This window comes from Chelonoidis abingdonii, chromosome 10 (genome assembly GCF_003597395.2).
Source record: "Chelonoidis abingdonii isolate Lonesome George chromosome 10, CheloAbing_2.0, whole genome shotgun sequence".
Classification (NCBI taxonomy): Eukaryota; Metazoa; Chordata; order Testudines; family Testudinidae; genus Chelonoidis; species Chelonoidis abingdonii.
This window is the reverse complement of record NC_133778.1, coordinates 20,168,710-20,187,155: the sequence shown is the minus strand read 5'-3', so window position 1 is coordinate 20,187,155 and position 18,446 is coordinate 20,168,710. Positions and strand designations below refer to the sequence as shown.

At 41.5% G+C, this 18,446-nt stretch overlaps 1 protein-coding gene across 1 annotated transcript in view; it reads left to right on the top strand.

Annotated features, from left to right (window-relative positions):
- The window catches only part of KIAA2012 (KIAA2012 ortholog), a 103,244-nt gene that overhangs the window by 38,340 nt on the left and 46,458 nt on the right, over positions 1 to 18,446 (top strand). Inside the window, exons 6-11 of the mRNA XM_032799440.2 lie at positions 1,250 to 1,475; positions 1,862 to 1,986; positions 3,735 to 3,903; positions 7,300 to 7,551; positions 8,911 to 9,102; positions 10,237 to 10,365. Coding sequence (XP_032655331.1) covers positions 1,250 to 1,475; positions 1,862 to 1,986; positions 3,735 to 3,903; positions 7,300 to 7,551; positions 8,911 to 9,102; positions 10,237 to 10,365 — 1,093 coding nt within the window. The remainder of the gene's footprint in view (positions 1 to 1,249; positions 1,476 to 1,861; positions 1,987 to 3,734; positions 3,904 to 7,299; positions 7,552 to 8,910; positions 9,103 to 10,236; positions 10,366 to 18,446) is intronic.

Sequence of the window (18,446 nt, the reverse complement as noted above, 5' to 3'; positions counted from 1 at the left end):
GTATTGGTCATTAATTCATCTTCAAAGTTTTTTTTCTCCACTGCTATGATAGCTCAATCTCAATCATTAGACTCTTACTGTTGGTTGCAATACTTCCACCTTTTCTGGTTCTCTGTATGTATAATATCTCTGTCTGTGTGTTCATTCTGTGCTCCGAAGAATGCAGTGTACTTCACGAAAGCTCACTGCTGAATGAATTCCATTTATTTATTTAGTCTCTATGGTGCCACAAGCTCCTGTTCTTTTTGCGGATACGACTAACCGTTGCTACTCGAAATGAGCTGTTCTACTCTGCATTCGTCTCTTCCTCCACGCCTGTGTTTCTTTTTCCGCAATCTGATTAAGAATTGTGCTGAATAGACAGTAAAGTAAAGGTCAAATTTACGTACAAACCCCAGTGCTAACTGCCATGGCCCTAATTGTACTATCCCAGAGCACAGAGAAGAGTCAATACCCAGCCAGCCATATATACCCACTTGAGTTCTAATCTTTGGGCACTCTTGTACCCATTGAGTCAGTGGGAGTTATGCATTCATTCATGCAGAAGCATGTTTGCTATATGCAGTGTGTGTGTGTGTGTGGTGTGTGTAGAGGTTATTTGATTGTAAACTGGCCCGAGGCGCAGAGAGTGTTCAGGTTATTCGAAAGGGAGGAGGTGTATAGCAGGTCCCTCCCTCTCCACTCCCCTCCTCAAGGACACTAGTGGGGTAATTAAAATACCGGTTCAGAGGCAAGCAATGGCGCCCTGAACCTTCCCCAAAGAAGAGAGCGCGAGACCCAGCATAACAGGACCGGCAATTTGCCACAATATATATATATATAAAAATAATAAATGTACCAAAAAAGAAGTGGTTGTATATTTAAACAGTTGATATCCCACATAGAACGAAACCTGTGACAACTGAGAAGAGAAATACTTAGCATTATAAGTCAGGCTGAAATGGTATTCATGAATGTGGGCTTGTAAAAAATAAATGGTTGAAAATGTTCTGTTGAATAATGGTTTAATGGAAAATTGGTTTTTGACTAAAATTCTGTTGAAAACAGTCTGCTTTCCAAAGAAAGTGTTGCGTTTTTGCATTAAAACTGAAGATATTTTTCAGTTTTCTGATAAAAACTTTAAAATTTTCTGTGGAAAATTGACAAAAATGATTCCTCCCTAACCCCAATTTTCATTGAAGTTAGCTGCAGGGGAAAACCATTTTCTATCCAGCTGTATTGTAAAGCCAGTCATTCTGCCATCTCCTAGGGCACAGAGGAGGAAGATCACCAAGATGTGGAGCGTTCAATGGAGGGTCAATGGCACGGGGAAAAGCCACTCCAGACAGAGAGTCAAGAGCCCCATGAAAAGCTGAACCAAACTGTCAAGAGCTCTGTTGGGAGCGCCACTATTGATACTTCTCAGCTTTTGAGTGAGAGATCCTACATAACTTTCTATGGAGGCAATTTCCCTGGAAGAAAAAAGCCCTACAGCGGTAAGAAATACACCTCCTTATCTTTATTTCTTGTCATAGTTTTGTTTGTAATAAATTTACTGGACTTCTGAAGAATGAGGAGAGTCCAGTAAACTTTATGCACACTGTTATAACAGTCACCTCTGGATTATGTGCACAGCAAGAATCTCTAAGGTTCTATTTTAATTAATGACTGTGGTCATGTGTTGCAGTGTTCATTGGGAAGAGGGCAAAGAAAAAAAACTTTCCTTCTCCTTGTTACTATGGGTGCAGGGACTGGTAAAAGTATTCCTCCTCCTGTCCTTGACAGGTTCAATGATAGAGCAAATATTGACCCTTATCTGATGTCATTAATACATATTTAAATGTTATCCCCTTTTCATCTCATTTCCATTTTCCCCCCTCAGTTAAACAAGGACATCTGAATAACCAGGATGGCAAAGAAGGGCACCTTATTGAAACAGGTTTTTTTCCTCCTATTCAGTCTGCCATGGACTCAGAGCAAGGTGTGGTCAGGGTGGAACACAGAAAGGTCAGATTTTTAAAAACAAATATGCAGTTGTTGGGATAACGTATGAAGTGGTCTCCTCTCAGGGCTCATAATATGAATATAGACAATTTTGTGCACAAAGAAATTGCCATATTGGATCAGACCAGTGGCCCATCTAATCCAGTATCCTGTGTCCTATAGTGCCAGGATCAGATGCTTCAGAGGAAGGTGCAAGAAACTCAGTAATGGATAGTTATTGGGCAGCCTGCCCCTATGGAAAATTCCTCCTTGAACACCAATAGTCAGAGGTTGGCTTATGGGTTTCTATCCCCTCCAAAACACATTTATTTTTAAATATTTATCTATTTAAGTGTCTGCCCTTTTCTGTAATTGTGAAAAATGGAGTTTTATCCATTTCAGTATATACAAAATAGTGAAAGTGAAGCTATAAAAGGAAACAAAGTGCTATTCCCTTTTTTGAATTGGAGGATGCAACAGGACGCTGGAGATTCTGATACGTGAATGTTTTTGAGGTCAGTCCTGAGGCTACTCTATACCACGGGGATAAGGGCACTTGAAGTGCGAAAGTAGCCGGTGATGCAACAAAAGACACTGAAGACGTGAGGGAAAACACACTTACGGCCACATCAGCACTACAAAGACAAGCATGGCTGTTCCTTGGCATGGCTACAACATTGTAACAGATTATACGTCTAGAGTTATAGTTCTTGTTACCACATGATCAGGTACCATCCACAATACACGTTTTAATCATGTTGTAACTGCATCAGGAGACAACCACATGGCAACCAGGCCTCATGATACAACTATATTTATAGGGTCGTCAGATTCAAAATGGAGCAAGAGAGTGTCCAACAGGTAAACAAAGAGCTGTGAGTCTGAAGGCCAAATGCTGGTACCCACCACAAAGCCTCAATAAATAGGACTGTGCCTGGAGAGACTGAATGCTTCTGTGCGTGTGCATGAACACATGCATGTGCCCCTCTGCAGGAAGGGTCTGGGGTATCCAAGCATGCTGGTTCTTCAGATGCCCCAGTTGCTTGACACTTAAAAAACCAAAACATGAAGGCAAATCTTTCTCTCCTTAACTATGCCTGTCATCATAGCCTCATTTGTATGAGTATATGTCTACACTTAAAAATGTCACAGTTGCTGCTATGCCACTGTAGTGTTTTAGTGCAGATTACTACTACAGGGATAGAAGGGATTGTAGGTATACCACCTCTCTGAGAGGTGATAGCTAGGTCGATGGAAGAATTATTCTGTTGACCTAGCTCTATTTGCACTGGAGGTTAGATCAGTTTAATTTCATATCTGTGGATTTTTTACATAGCTATGCCAGTGTAACTTTTCAATGTAGACCAGCCCTAAGTTAAAATCTGATCCAACTCCCACTGGAGTCAAGAGAAAGATTCCTGTTAACTGCATTGTGTACGCGTATGTACATTTTAGAAAAACAAAGACTTTAAACAATTCAGAACCATCAAGTTAAGCATCCTGGGCCTAATCTAGCTTCTTCTTCCACTGTGTTCTGGAGAAGTCCAAAGCTCTGATGTGGTAGCCAGGACTGGGACAGAATTGGGGAGGGTCACAGCCCATGTTCCACAGAAGATGCCCAGTGGAGATGGGGAATGAAAGAGAATGGAAGAGTGAAACCAGCCTGGCTTTGTTGTGCTAGTAGGTTGTGCTTTAGCAAGCCTGTAGAGTGAGGAATAAAAATGTAAGTCAAAAGTAATTGGACTATTTGGGGTTTGATCTATATCTTACAGCAAGCGCCAGAGACTTTGAAGTTCCCTTCAATCTCAGAAGAATCACCCAGACCCCAAGTGCCCCACAGGAAACAATTTAGATCCAGTGATCCCCCAAAGGAGCTTCTGATCCTGCCTTTGCTTATTCAGTTGCAAACCCAGCCCAAGACCAAAGCAAAGAATCAAACAGGTACCATCAGCTGCAGATGAAAGATTCTCTGATCTATCTAAATTCAAGGTATCTGTAAGTTACACAATGATTAGATTGGGACTCCAGAAAAAGGGAACTCTCCCATCCTGGACTGTGTCATTTCAGTGTTAGATCTTGTGTTCTTGAAAATATTCAGAGCAGGTTTATTTTGGATTCCACATGGTTTATATCCCAAAGATGAGTCAGAGCTCTGCGCCTCAATACAGGATAAAAGCAGCAGAGTTTCTGCTAATATTGGGCAAACTTCAGGAGATTCAGATCAGATAGAAGACCCCCAAACTGAAGTTGTTTATCCAAAGCTTATCTGAATAAGCCAAACATTTTTGGCATGAAAAGGGTGGGCTGGAGATTGACTGGTATTTCAATATCAGTCGAGGACAAGGAACATTGGATATGAAATAAAGACAGTTCTTTAAATTGAGGCACAGAGAGGTTGGCTGGGGGCCCAAGAGCTGCACCTGATTTGCATTAGATGGAGAAGATTGCAGCCTCCTTTATCTTGAACACAGAGGTGTGCCTCACCTAGCCTGCAGGTCCTAACATGCAATGCACCATCTAGATTTGAGTGGCCTGCTTATCAGATCAAGATAGAGCACTGCATGCTGGGACCTGTAGTCTCTGAAGGTTACATCTCCTTATTATAAATGAAGCTGGCCACAGGATGCACTGCAGAACTTCACAGATCACATATGGCCCTTTCATGGTTTGTCTGCAGCATGACCTACTGCCTGTGGGGGAAATCAAATTTGGAACCTGCAACAAGGGCTAGGAATGCTGAAGACAGAGAACACTCTAATCTTAGGGAGTAGAGAAATAAATTGCCTCAGATAAATACTGAAGCTCCCTTGCAGTGCTGCTGGGTCCCAGAAATAACTGAGTCTACCATTTTCCACTGGAAAGAGTCACCATGGTGCAGAGAGAGAGAGGGAGGAATGGGTAAAGCAGTGGCTCTCAAACTTTTTTACTGGTGACCCCTTTGACATGTCTCCAAGTGTGACCCCCCCCTTATGAAATATATACAAAAGTGTTTTTAATTAACACCATTATAAATGCTGGATGCAAAGTGGGGTTTGGGGTGGAGGTTGACAGCTAATGACCCCCCACTGTAATTACCTCACAACCTCCTGAGGGGTCCCGATCCCCAGTTTGAGAATCCTTGGGTAAAAGTGAGGAGAGAGAGGACACATGGTTTGATTTGTTTTCTCCCTTCCAGAAAATAAAACAAGGGGGATGTAAGATGCTAAGTCTGACATCATGTTCCATAACAGCCTTCAGCTGGCAATGTCCTAGTTAAAGGAACTCCTGCAGCTGTTACTTACATACTAAACAGCCCCTCTGACTTCAGTGGGACTGCTTGCAGGAGTAAGATTTGAGGACTGGTCCCTTTAAAGAATTAATTTAAATATTAAATGCTCCAGATTACATTCCACCTTGCATTTAGCTGTGACACTTTGAGTTAGTTTCCCAGACCTGCAGAAGAGCTCCGTGTAAGCTCGAAAGCTTGTCTCTCTCACCAACCTCACCCATCTTGTCTCTCTAATATCCTGGGACCAACACACCTACAGCAACACTGCAAACAGGACAACATTGTCAGAACCATTGGAAAACCCTGCTTCAGATGACAAGTATTTAAAAAAAATAATCAAAGAATTATAGCAATGTATGAAAAAGGTTTGTCTGACATTGCTGATGTACTATAGCTGTTTATGCGCATTATAAATGGAAAGGAAGTTCAGCAACTTTTCTATTTGTCGTGTATTTGACAAGGAAGCAGCTTTGAGCAGTGATCTTCTCTCACCAAGGTCACTGTTGAACTACTGCTGTCAGACTGGGCAGAATCAACAGACTGCAAATCCAGAACAAAGGGACAAGGGCAACACCACTTTCTGTACAGTATTATCAACCCCACACTGACATGCTACATGGACGGATATATTTCAACATGACCAGAAACTAGAAGCTGGGTGATGATATGGATGGGGTGAGAGGGGTGCGGATATTACGCCAGAGGCCCCTGCTTTCTGTAAGCAAGCAATCTGAAGACTTTCACATAGAACTATGTAGTCACTTATAACTAGTTATGCCTCTTTTCCAATTTTCTCCTTCTCTGGACACCTTTTCCCATTCTACCTCATTCTCTTCTTTCCCTCCCCTTTTCCCCACTGTTCCCTTCTCCCTCTACGTTAGTGTTCTCTTCTTTTCCCCCACATTTCCCCTCCCTTCATGCTCTACCCACCTCTTTCTCTCCCATTTTTCATAACGCTACTTCCATAGATTTTAGGGATGCTATCACCATCTAGTCTGACTCCTGCATAACACAAGCATAGGATTTTGGTATCTCCCCACAGCTCCTCTTCCCCTGCCCTTTTTAGCATCATCCAGCTGTCACCCAGGGAGCAAATATTTGATCAAGCTGACTCAACACTCTAAGCAGCAGCAACTCCTTTCTGTCAGGCTACTCATTTTATTCCCTCCACACAAAAGGAACTTTGCTACAGCTCCAGCTCAACATGAACTAGGAGGGGGGGGGGGGGGAAATGGCCCAGATGCTCCTGCTTCTCTCAATATTTGCAAGTTAAATAAAATGGGAAACCCAATAATCACAGTAACAAAATTGTTGCAGTACTACATTTAAAAATATTCTACTGCAGTCAATAGATCTTCATGAGGAACCACATGGGTAAAACTAAACTGTATTCCAGCACAACTGCAGGAATGATTAGAGGTACATTATTTTATTCCAAAAAGCAGCATGCCAGTAACTATTTAGGGCCAAGTTCTGCCCTCAGATATATGCATATAACTCCCAGTGAAGTCAATGGTAGTTGCATAATTATACCACTATCTGAGGGTAGAACAGAATGTAACATCAGTCCCACAAGTCTAGAGTCTGGCTTCAGTGAGATACTCAGAACTGTGCACTAAACAGAGGTTGTTCAAAAAAGTTAAGAGAACCCTGATATTGAATTCTAGGAGAATATTCTCATCATGGAGATGGATTCCATGTTTCTTCAAGGCCAGATATCGACCAAAGAAGCTGTCAAGCTCAACTATCAAATGTGCTTCTGTTAGGAACACTAATCTGGTTCGCCCACCACTGTAGTTTGATTTCTCCCATTCCAGCATTGCACCAGTCTTTCTGACTGAGACAACAAGTTATGTCAGTCAGTTCAATTTCTTGACATGAATAAGAGTTTAAAGATGCTGCTTGTGGCTGCTGTGTGTCCTGATTTCACCAAGTCTGATTTCACAATACAAGACAAATAACAGGAAAACACAGAGGTTCAGAAACTTTTTTTCCAATAAACTGGTGAAAGGAATGAGTCACATGAGCAGTGCCTACTATCTCCAATTCATATTCCTCTTTCATTCTAGCAGCTTCTTGTGACAAGTCCAGATCAGAGGCTGATGATGACTGTGAGAAGTTGTTGGCTCCTTCACCACATGATCTCATTTCTGGGCCAGAGGGTACAACTGAACAGCACCAAATGGTCATTGGTGAAAACCCAGAGATACATCAAGGTAGCTTCTTCCTACCTCCAATAGCCAATCGAAAGTTCACTCTGGAGGGGAGGAAGGCAGGAATAAGAGTGGTGAATGCTGGAAAGGAGGGCAACTATAAAAGAGGTCAGTCAATACAAATCAGAGATTCAGCTTTTGCCTCAGCTGTAGCTAGACTAACACCATCTCCGCTATAAAACTAATTCAGCTTCTAGCTATTCACCTACTACAGCTCATCTTTGTGTCGATATTAGCCAATCACACATGGTGATTGGCCACATTAGCCAATCCAATGGTCACTCTAAAGGAATTTATTTCACACAGAATTACGTCAGGGGTATGTGTTGCATCTAAGCTTTGCATTAAGATAACACTCTAAGGGGCCTGTTATAATGGAATTTTGTTAATTCCTAACAACTGACATTTTATAACGCTTTTCATCCAATGACTCCAAGAGGTTTAACAAATTTTATAAACCAGTTACAAGACATATTAAGTTTTACTTCATTTGTTATTGAAATGCAGCCGCTTTTGCTATGGAAGATATCAGACAGTCCACTGCACAATAGTCCAGTAGAGAAATTAAAGAACGTCTAGGCCAGTTGAAACTACAGGGGAATTTTAGGTAGACGGAATGCATTGATTAAACTGGAATTTAGCCTGAATACCAAAGTAACAAAAAGTGGGATCTTTAATAATGACACTTCGTCATAGCCTACACCTTACATGTCATTTGAAAGATGGCACTTCCAGCAGAATAGCACCACTCTAGCATCAATACAGAGCCTGTCTCAAGAACACTCCCCATGAACTACCACCATCACCACCCTGCAGCAGCTGGATTTTCCTTGAAGCTCTTGGAACCCAAGCATTGGCTGCAAATAATTGTACAGAACAGAAGCCACTGCTGTGTACTTAATATCTTAAGGGTATTAAAGTCATCAAGGCAGCAGTTATTTTCTATAAACTATAGTGATCACCAATAAAAATTCAACATTTACACATTACCCACAATTACCCAGTGGAATCTAAGACACAGCAGTTATTTTCTATTCCAAGTAGAGGGAGAAACTGTTGTATCTCAGATATCATTATAGAGTTACTATAAGAAAATGAGTCTTTTTTCCAAAGGCAACTACTGCATTCTGGTATCAGACCCATCACTAATTCTGTGCCACAGCTCATAGTTCAACAACAACAATAGGTTGACGGAACATTTCATGTTTTCTTTAGGTTGACACAATTGATCATCAGTTTTGTGCAGTACTTTGTAGACCACACAGCACTTTATAACACTGGCAGTGAGAATAAAGATTAATTATATATGGGTAGTTTAGCAAGATAAACAAACAACACACCAGTAATCACTGATTAATTGTGGCCCTTTTGTGCATTCACTCCCTCTGCCTAGGTCTCTATTCCCCCCACAGAAATGTATTGTTTTATGCAGCTCTTTAGTATTGTTCCTTATATGCTTTTTCCGAGATGGTGATTTATTCACCCAGAATGCACTCCCAGGATTAGATCTGCTGCCCCCTATATACGGAAAGAAGGGTCCAGGGAACCAGAGTAGCAAGACAGACTTCAAAATGTTCAGCAGCAGCACTATGACCAGCAGCACTTCTAAGACTCTCCCTGTAGGAATCACTCGTGGCACCCTACCAGAACAGCTGAGAGGTAACATGTTTGTACTGTGCACAGATTCTGTATTTATGTTTATCTGTTTGTACTGTACATGCTGGAGGGACACAATACTTTCATTTTTAAAGCTCCAGAACTTCAGGAGAAACTAACATGCTGGTTTTGACAGCAGCACTGGGAATTCCAGAAATTGTTTAATATTCAGTGTGTCCATGTTCCTAGAAAAAAGTTAATTCCTGATATAAAATGCTACTGAAAAAACATACCCATTACATGGATTCTTAGGACCTGAGAAGGGGAAGGGGCAATACTCCCAGCAGGAAGGAGATAGCTACCCTATGCTGCAAACAGACATGACAAAGCCAGCACACACCACTGGCATGTGCACAGGCATGCCGGTTAAATACAAAGTCAGTAATTCACGGGAGAAGCCAGTGATGGAACTAAACTCCAAAAGCCTACAGTAAGAAAGTATAATTCAGTTAAAGTCAATGGAATGGTGCCCATTTATACCAGGGAGTTATTTCATCCCGTGTTTATTAAACACATGATCTTGCAAATCCGCAGTTCCGTTTTTATGCCAGATAACATCAGACAGCCAAAAGCAGTGATCAGTTAGTGTCAGCACCTGAAGTTGCCACTGTATCAGAAAGAAAAAATATAATAAAAAAAAAAATACCAAACTGGAACTTTATTTGCAGATGGTGGGTGGGGAGTGGCATGAGGGGGAGATGGAAAAGAAAATGCCAAATAAAGTGCATTTTTCATGTCCTAATAGGCTCAGAAGAGTCATGTTCAGAAATATAAAAAAACTGTAACAAAATTGCTGGATTTCCAGGCCACCAAGCTTTGGAGGAATGGGGTTTAGAACTCAAAATCTGACCTGATCTGAAGGTCATACTGGACAGAACCTAAACCTCAAATAAAACACTCATGAGCTTTGGGGGTGGGTTTCAAAATCTGCTACTGAATGCTGTGTTCCAACCCATCTCCTGTAATGAACAGAGCTTTCTTAGAGTCACCCTGTTTTTAATTATGACATGACAATGTGGATGTAAGCACAGAGCTACTGAGAAGGATGTTTTCATGCAACAAACGTCAGTGCAGTAGGTCTCCAGGTATCCTTCTTGATGGTGTGTATTAGTAAATGTTCATCTTTATGTTTTCAAGGGTATTATAATGGTACTTCACTAGGCAGCCTCATAATGGGTCCTGATGGAGAAATTGTCTGTCTGTCCCTCTTGGGATCGGTCCAAGATGCAGAAGTTCCTGCTCAGTTTAGCTTCGTTCCAGATAAAGGTAAGGACACAATCTGCAGAAGTTTCTTTTCCAAGAGGAAGAAATGGCATGCATGGCTCTCCAAAGTTTCAGACAAACTAACTAAATAAAAATCAGATACAGATCAGTGTTGCTCTTTTCACTGAGACAGGGTAACTTCTGCCAACTCAGCTACCACAGCTAATGTTTGCGCAGCAAGTTTACTTGTGCTCTAGGATAGGTAAGATCATGGAATGGCTATTAAAAGGGATGCTGGATTGCATAGCTGAGTTTTAAAAGAGGTTACAAAACTCCTGTGGAATTTGCCCAGTATAAACAGTGTCCTTCTCTCCTTTAAAGTGAGCCTCAAAAAGAGGAGATGGCTAATTTATAATCTGCTCAAGTATTTGTGCTATGTGCCTCAGACAGCCAGTGTGAGTCATCTTCTGACAGACACGTCATGCAATCTCCAAAAACTGAAAGGGATACGAACTTTTGGGAATAGAAAATGATTTGTTCTGAGAAAGGGCCGTCTCACAAGAAAAGAAGCCCGAGAGTGGTTAGTGCCAAGCAGCCAAATAGACAGTAGGATTTGTTTCCCCAAGAATAACCAAGATGTGTGCTGGTGAGCTAGAGAGCTGCTGCAAGGAAGGTGTGATTCATAAGAAGGTCAATACAATTTGCATGAAGAGGTTTAAATGATTGGTTACTACAGAAGAAGCTGGCTTGTATCATTAGAGAATGGCCAAACCATTTGACCAAAGAAGCCCACAGCACAGCAGCCTTTGGTCTGCTGCTTTAATCTCTGCCTCAAAACCCAGATCTTTTCAAAGCGGAGAGATGCTTCTGCTCCCCAGTGAAGACATTATCTGAAAGTACCACAGTATTTTACAGTAATGATATAATTCATCCCTGCAACTATGGCCCCTTTGTGCCCACTCCACTGGAGTGAAGGGGCCGGCCATTAATTGGGAATTCCCCAGACATAGTGTCCCTCCCCAACTAGTTCTACACCCCTGTCCACAGAAGTCAGGGCATTCTCAGAGCTCTGCTGCACTCCAGCTATTCCCACGAGTGGCTACAGGCAGCTGGACACAAGTTGCCCTAAGTAGTGTCAAGAGCCAAAGCAGCTCCTGCTCAGACTAGATCAGGCAAAGAGCAAAGGTGACACAAAGCCACCTTACTCCATCCTCCACCCTCTTTGCACCATATTCCCCCCTCACCCCATTTGCACCATCTTGTTACTGTATCTAAGTGTTTTCTTTGTATTATTTACATAGTTTACTGGTTAATGCAAGTGTTTGTTACTGAACAGCACCCCAGAGTCAATACTGCTGCAAGCTGGTAAGTAAGTGGATGCTTCTTCTAAGTGCCCAACTCACTCTGGTGTCAGAGAGCTGGGTTTTCATTCTCTGGCATCCCCACTGGTAACAGAGATCCTGAAGGCCAAGTTAAGGGTTCAGTTACACCTGTGCTGCTCCAGTATGTTCAGAGTCTGCCCTCAGTGACACCTATGCAAACCCTGTTGCCTTCAGTGGCTTTGGACAGATGTAACAGGTAGACCATTATGTTGATATACAAGAAGGAACAGAATCCAGCTCATTCTTCTTAGCTAGGCTGAGTCTTCCAAGAGCAAGACTGCCATATTTGGGGTCAGGAAGGAATCCCACTGCCACCGCTGCCCCGCCGGTCAGATTGGCAAAAACTCTGAGGGTTTTTCACCTTCCTTTGCAGTCTGGGCCACGGGTCACTTGCTGGTTTGAATTAGAGTAAAGGTAGAGTCTGTGTAACCTGAAGTCTTTAAATCATTATTTGAGGACTTCTGCAATAGATCTATAACCTAGGGCTGAGTTTTACTGGAGTGGGTGGCTGAGGTCCTGTGACCTGAGATGTGCAGGAGTCCAGAGCAGATGATCACAATGGTCCCTGCTGGCCTTAAAGTCTATAAGCAGCACAGAGTGTGTCACTGTAGTAAGCTATGGCTATACACAGGAGATAGGACTGTTGATTACAAAGAAGCTTTGTTAACATAGTCTTGCTTGAGAGCACAGCTGCACTTTGAGATTTGATTCCATAATCTTGGTGGCGTCTGATGACAGAAGAAGAAAGAATTGCACAGCTTAACTTTCAGAGCTCAGGGAGAGCTTGCAATTAGATTGCTTTAACCTGTTTTACTGATGAAGAAGAGATGTAGAACATCTAGATTTCATCTTTCAAAAAACTTAGTTTTCTAACTATCTTTACTATCTTGAAACAAAGTTCTGCAACCAGTGGCAGAATCTAGGTTTTATAAGGTCACCTATTGCCATTAACTGATCAGCACCCAGGATTTATGCCCCCTAGAACTGTACATGGAAACTGCCAGTTATGCACAGATCTGTCCTCTCATATGCAAGGGAGACTGTCACCTCCATGGTACCCTCCTACATGCCCTTTGGATCCTGTGTAGGCCTCTCCACGGGGTCCTGGATCTTTGTAGAGGCAGGGTATGGGGGCTTGGCATGCAGGTGCAATGCACATCATTCCCCTCTAGTCCTACCGAGATCCCCTGAGAAGACAATACACCCTCCAGCTGCAAACAGGAGGACATGGAGGGATCTCTGTGAGAGAACCATTGCTAATATTTCCTCCCCCAGCACCTCCTCCTGTGGGTTTTTTCTATGGTCGGAGATGAACTGAGCCTTCCTGACATTTGGTCTGAGTGCTCAATGTCAGACACAAAATTAACCTTAATCCATATAAACCCACAGAGAGATTTTCTGATGATATCAAGGATCCCATTTAAACCCACTAGAGCAAGAGAGTTCAGAATAAAGGCTAAGACCTTGTTCTTAACCTACCTTATCATGCCTACACAACAGAAGTGACAAACATAGTTGGGAAACGTGCTTGTACCTCTGCCTGATCATAGAACCCAGACAGCCTTCCTCTTGGCAGCATGGAATGAAAAAATATCATTTCAAAATAGTGTTAGGGGAAAGGGCTTTAGCCTAGGTCAAGAGACTTAGGAGCATGGTCACATTTCAGAACCATGTTTGAATTTGATCATTTTTGTAGAATGAATAGGGCCTTCTATAAACTATAATTTTAACCTTGCTAGAAATAGCTCTGTACAGAAATGGTTGTCAAACACATCTCCAGAATTGTACAGGCAATAGCCTTTTTTCCAGTTTTTCCTGTTCATTATAGTCAGGGCTTTTTTAATTTTAAGAACTGTTCTAGCCAAAGCAGTGCTAAAGTATCCCCCTGAAAAAGCCCTTGTGTGTGACACATTTTATAATCGAGTTAACTATGGATGCAAACTGTGTTAACCATGATACTTTTTTTTTTTTAAGCATGTTTAAAAGATAGTTTCAGGGATAGTTAACTCCCCTAACGCCCCATCTGCACTGGCTTTTAGATCATGCTTCAGAATGGTGGTTGTCTGAATATATGTTACTTCTCTGATAATATCCCATGCTTTACAGCCAATGACCCTTTACACAACAGGACAATGAGAGAAGCTACCACATAAGCCACAATAAAATCTACATTACTAGCCTGTTGGGACATGACTCCCAGTGGAAGGGCTCTTGTGGACTTACTGGGCACCCCAGGCTTGACAGAGTGCCCACTGGAGGCACAAGAAGTAGAATACCCTCACAGGAATCCTGCTCATGCACACCCTGGAGTGGCTTATTGTTCATTTAAAAAAAATCTTGTGCAGGGTCAGAGGGCAGAGTTACTAAAGTATCCTTCTATGAGAAATAATTCCTACTAAGATGACCAGCAGAACAGGGGAAGCGACATAGTCAGAACAGCAGGGAAAAAAAACATTTATGTTTATTATACATTCCCTCCCCCACCACCCTTACAAGGTTCACTGGACTATTTGGACCATGCAAACAGATTTTTTTTTTAAAGGCTTATAACTTATCTTAATGGGGGAGGGGGGATTTCACAGAAATAGCCACAAGCACATCCCTGACACAAAAGCCATCCTCCTGCCACATTCCAAGAGCCTGCTCCAAAGCATGTAGACACTAAGGCTTCCCGACTAACTGGTTTTAAAGAATTTTTGTATTTTATTTTTAACATGGGCAAAGGATATATTTTTCCCTAACCTCATTCTTGGAAATGGCAGAACCTTTCAAAGAAATTAAAGCAAAAACAGAACCAGACACTCAGCCTGAGGCAGAGACTCGAGGTGGAAAATTTAATCCCAAACAATTCAAGCTTGGCAAAGTTATAAGCAAGTAAAAACTAGGTTGCCTGGCACTGTGCATTAAAAGACCTTAACTGAAGGTATTGTTACCTATACTGCCTATAACAACAGTATTGCTAAGGCCCTTTGTTTTCAAGGATTTATTATTAATTATTATTATTATTTTAATTCCCAGGAATTTATTGGTGTTTATTCCAAAATTTACAAAATGGGTAGGAAAAAAAAAATCAATAAAAAATGAAAGCCAGTGGGCTGTGGAGAGGGGAGCCTGGTTCTCACAGGGTGCGGTGGGCACATACGCTGGTATTCATGATTAAGGCTAAGCTTTTGTCATGGTTATTTTTAATAAAAGTCACGGACAGGCCACAGGCAATAAACAAAAATTCACAGAAGCTGTGACTTGTCTGCAGCTCCATGGTTTCTTCCACCACTGTGGTGGCTGGGAGCTGTGGGGTTCCCCCTCTGCCCACGGCAGCTGGGAGCTGCAGGGTGACCATATTTCCATATTTATATTTTTAAACTTTTAAAATAATAAAGGCAGACATCAAAACTAATGTTTTCATTGATCTGCCCAGGAATTTTTTTTTCAGTTTATTGGTTTGTGAAAATTCAAGCTTGACTCATCATGATTTGAGATCAGGAAATCTCCAAAACACTCACAGGACTGGAAAAAATCTCTAGCTATAATCGAGATGTAATCTAGGTGCTTCAATATGCCCCAATCAGCCTCTCTTTCCACCTCTAGACTAATCAGCCAATGTATATCTTCAGTCTGTACACACTTTCTCTGTTCAAATTATAACACTGATAGGCAACTTGCTAGCTGCCTACAAGACATAACATCTAGTCACCACTAATACTCTGTACACCACACCACAGCTAGACTCCAGCATCTGTTATTTTAATGTTCTTGCTCCATATGAAAGTGGTAAATAGTGAGATTCTCCAAGGATCTGTACTCAGACTCAGACCAGTCCTGGTGAGACTATTCATAAGTGATCTGGAAAAGGGAGTAAACAGTGAGATGGCAAAGTTTGCAGATGATACAAAATTACTCAAAATTGTTACATCCAAAGCTGACTGTGAAGAGTTACCAAGGGATCTCAAAACTGGGTGACTGGGCAACAAAATGGCAGATGAAATTCAAATGTTGCTAAGTGCAAAGTAATGCACATTGGGAAACATAACTGAAGTTATATATACAAAATGATGGGTCTAAGTTAGCTGTTACCACTCAAGAAAGAGATCTTGAAATCATTGTTACTAGTTCTCTGAGAATGTCTGTTCAAAATGCAGCAGCAGTCAAAAAAATTAACAAAAGTTGGGAACCACTAGGAAGAGGGTAGATAATAAGACACAAACTATCATAATGTCACTATATAAATCCATGATATGCCCACACCTTGAATACCGCATGAAGTTATGGTTGCTCCAACTGAAAAAGAAAGATCTATTAGAAATGGAAAAGGTACAGAGAAGGTCAACAAAATTAGGAGTATGAAACAGCTTCCATACAAGGAGAGATTAAAAAGACTGGGTCTCTTCAGTTTAGAAAAGAGACAACTAAGGAGGGATATAAGAGAAGTCTATAAGATCATGACTGGTGTGGAGAAAGCAAATAGGAAAGTATTATTTAATTCTTCACATAAGAACAAGGGGGAGGTCACAATTAATAGGCAGCAGATTTAAAAACAAACAAAAGGAAACTACTACTTTGCATAACACACAATCAACCTGTGGAACTCATTGCCAGGAGATGTTCATGGAGAATAAATCAATCAACAGCTATTAGCTGAGATGGTCAGAGACACAACGCGCAACTCAGTGCTCTGGGTATCCATATATCTTTGACTGCCAGAAGCTGAGCCTGGATAACAAGTGATGGATAATTGCACTGTTCTATTAATTTCCTCTGAAATATCTGGCACTGGCTACCATTGAAAGACACGATACTGGGCTAGATGGACCATTGATCTGACCCAGTATGGCCATTCTTAAGAGATTACCTCATCCACCTTGTCTTTGTATTCAGATAATCAGTCATGAGGAACCACGGTCCGGTGTTTGGCACATTCTGGTGGGTAAAGTTGAAGTTCTCCCATACTGTGTTCTGCAGTAAGAGGCTATTTGAATAATAGAATCCATCAACTCATCTGCAAAAGTGATATTATTTTACCAAGGTTGCAGAGTTCCTTCAATTGGAGAAGACTTTTCTACTGGAGAGGTTCCACAGAGAGGAGGAACATCATTCCCTAAAGGGAAGGCACATCAGTACACTAATTCAAGAATTAGTACACTTGGACAGGTGGCATTTTCTCATTCTAAGATCCAGCCACAGAGAGAAGTTTTCCCACACAGAAAATCTCTCTGAACATATCCCAGCTCTGAGAAGACTTTCATGCATGAGATGGTCCCTTGATATTTTTGTTAAACATGTGGGGGGAGAACAGGGGATAGGGAAGTGAAATCAATTTTTTTTAAAATTAATATTGTTTAAAAAAAAAAGATGTAAAACTGTTGTTTTTGATAAAGTAATACTTGTTCCTGCTGAAATCCTGACACAACTGAGTCATCACACGTTCACCAAGGATTAGTGACAGACTGGGATGAGTTGATGGCTTGCAACTGGTCTGCAAGCTATTCAGTCTAAGCCTTTATTAGGTTGGACCAGAAAAGGCCTCTACACAAAACTTAAGCATTCAGACATAGATTTCATTACATCTCACTATAGCTATTTTCCATTCTAGCCAAAGGGATCCAAGAGAAGTTTTGAAACACATGAGATCACAAAGGTCAAGTTGGTCCCTTTGTTACAAAAATCTGAACACTACTGGTCTACAAGATCATCATAACAGATTTCTCTCCTATAGTATGTGGGTAAAGGCTTGAACTTTATTGTTAGAGGACAAGATGCTATAGGATCCTCTTGGATGTCTGAGCAAAAGCACAAAGTATTTCCAGCAGTCAGTCATTCTCTTCATGGTGATTTCAGGGTAAAAAAATGTTTATAATTGCATTGGATGGGAGTCTTTCGATATAGATGAGAAAGGAAAAAACCACACAATATAGTCCCACAAAAAGAAATTGTGGAATAATAATCACATGAAAAGATCCCAACTATGTTTGATGTTATTTGAACTTAATTGGTATAAAAACCCTACAGTATCCTGTTTGGAAGAGCAAGTAGTAGAAAGCCAGACTGCCTCTATTTACTCCTTGAAAAGCTGCCATGCCTATGGGGAGCTATTTACTAGCAAGAAAGCAAACAGTGTGTTTTCTGAGTTGTTTCTGGGATTTCACAGTGCCCTTCAAGTTTATCGCACAAGATCCCACAGATGAGATTAAGCAAGAAGTTGAGAAGTGAGGAGTTCTCAGAGGAAAGGGTAGGCTCTCGACTGTGGAATGTCACATTCAGATTGGTCCTTTACATTTTTAGGTCGTTTCTACAAGAGGCCGTGACTGTGACCCTGCTATGGATACAGCACAGTGTTTTAATCTGGAGTCTCCCTGTCTAAGCCCATTTACACAAGCACTGTCAGAAATCAGGACAAGAGACAGCTGCTTTCATTAACCTGATAACTAGATTTCTTGGTTCTGCCTCCCAACACTGACACAAAAGGACAAAAATCCTACCTCACCATGCTGCTGAAACACACAGGACCAATGCTGGGGGAGACCCTAAACAGAGTAAACTCCTGCTATGCAGTTTTTAATCCTCCAGTGCTAAGTTAAACAATTTTCCAGTATCTTCATTGATTCAATCTCCAGTATTTTCATTGCATCTACCAACACAGTTGGCACCTTTACAGTACTTTTATCAGTGAAATCCAGGACTGGATGTGCATGGAGCCTATTGCATCCTCCCACCACTAAAGGGTTCAGATAGGGACATATTTGCAGGGTCTTGTGGGGAAACTTG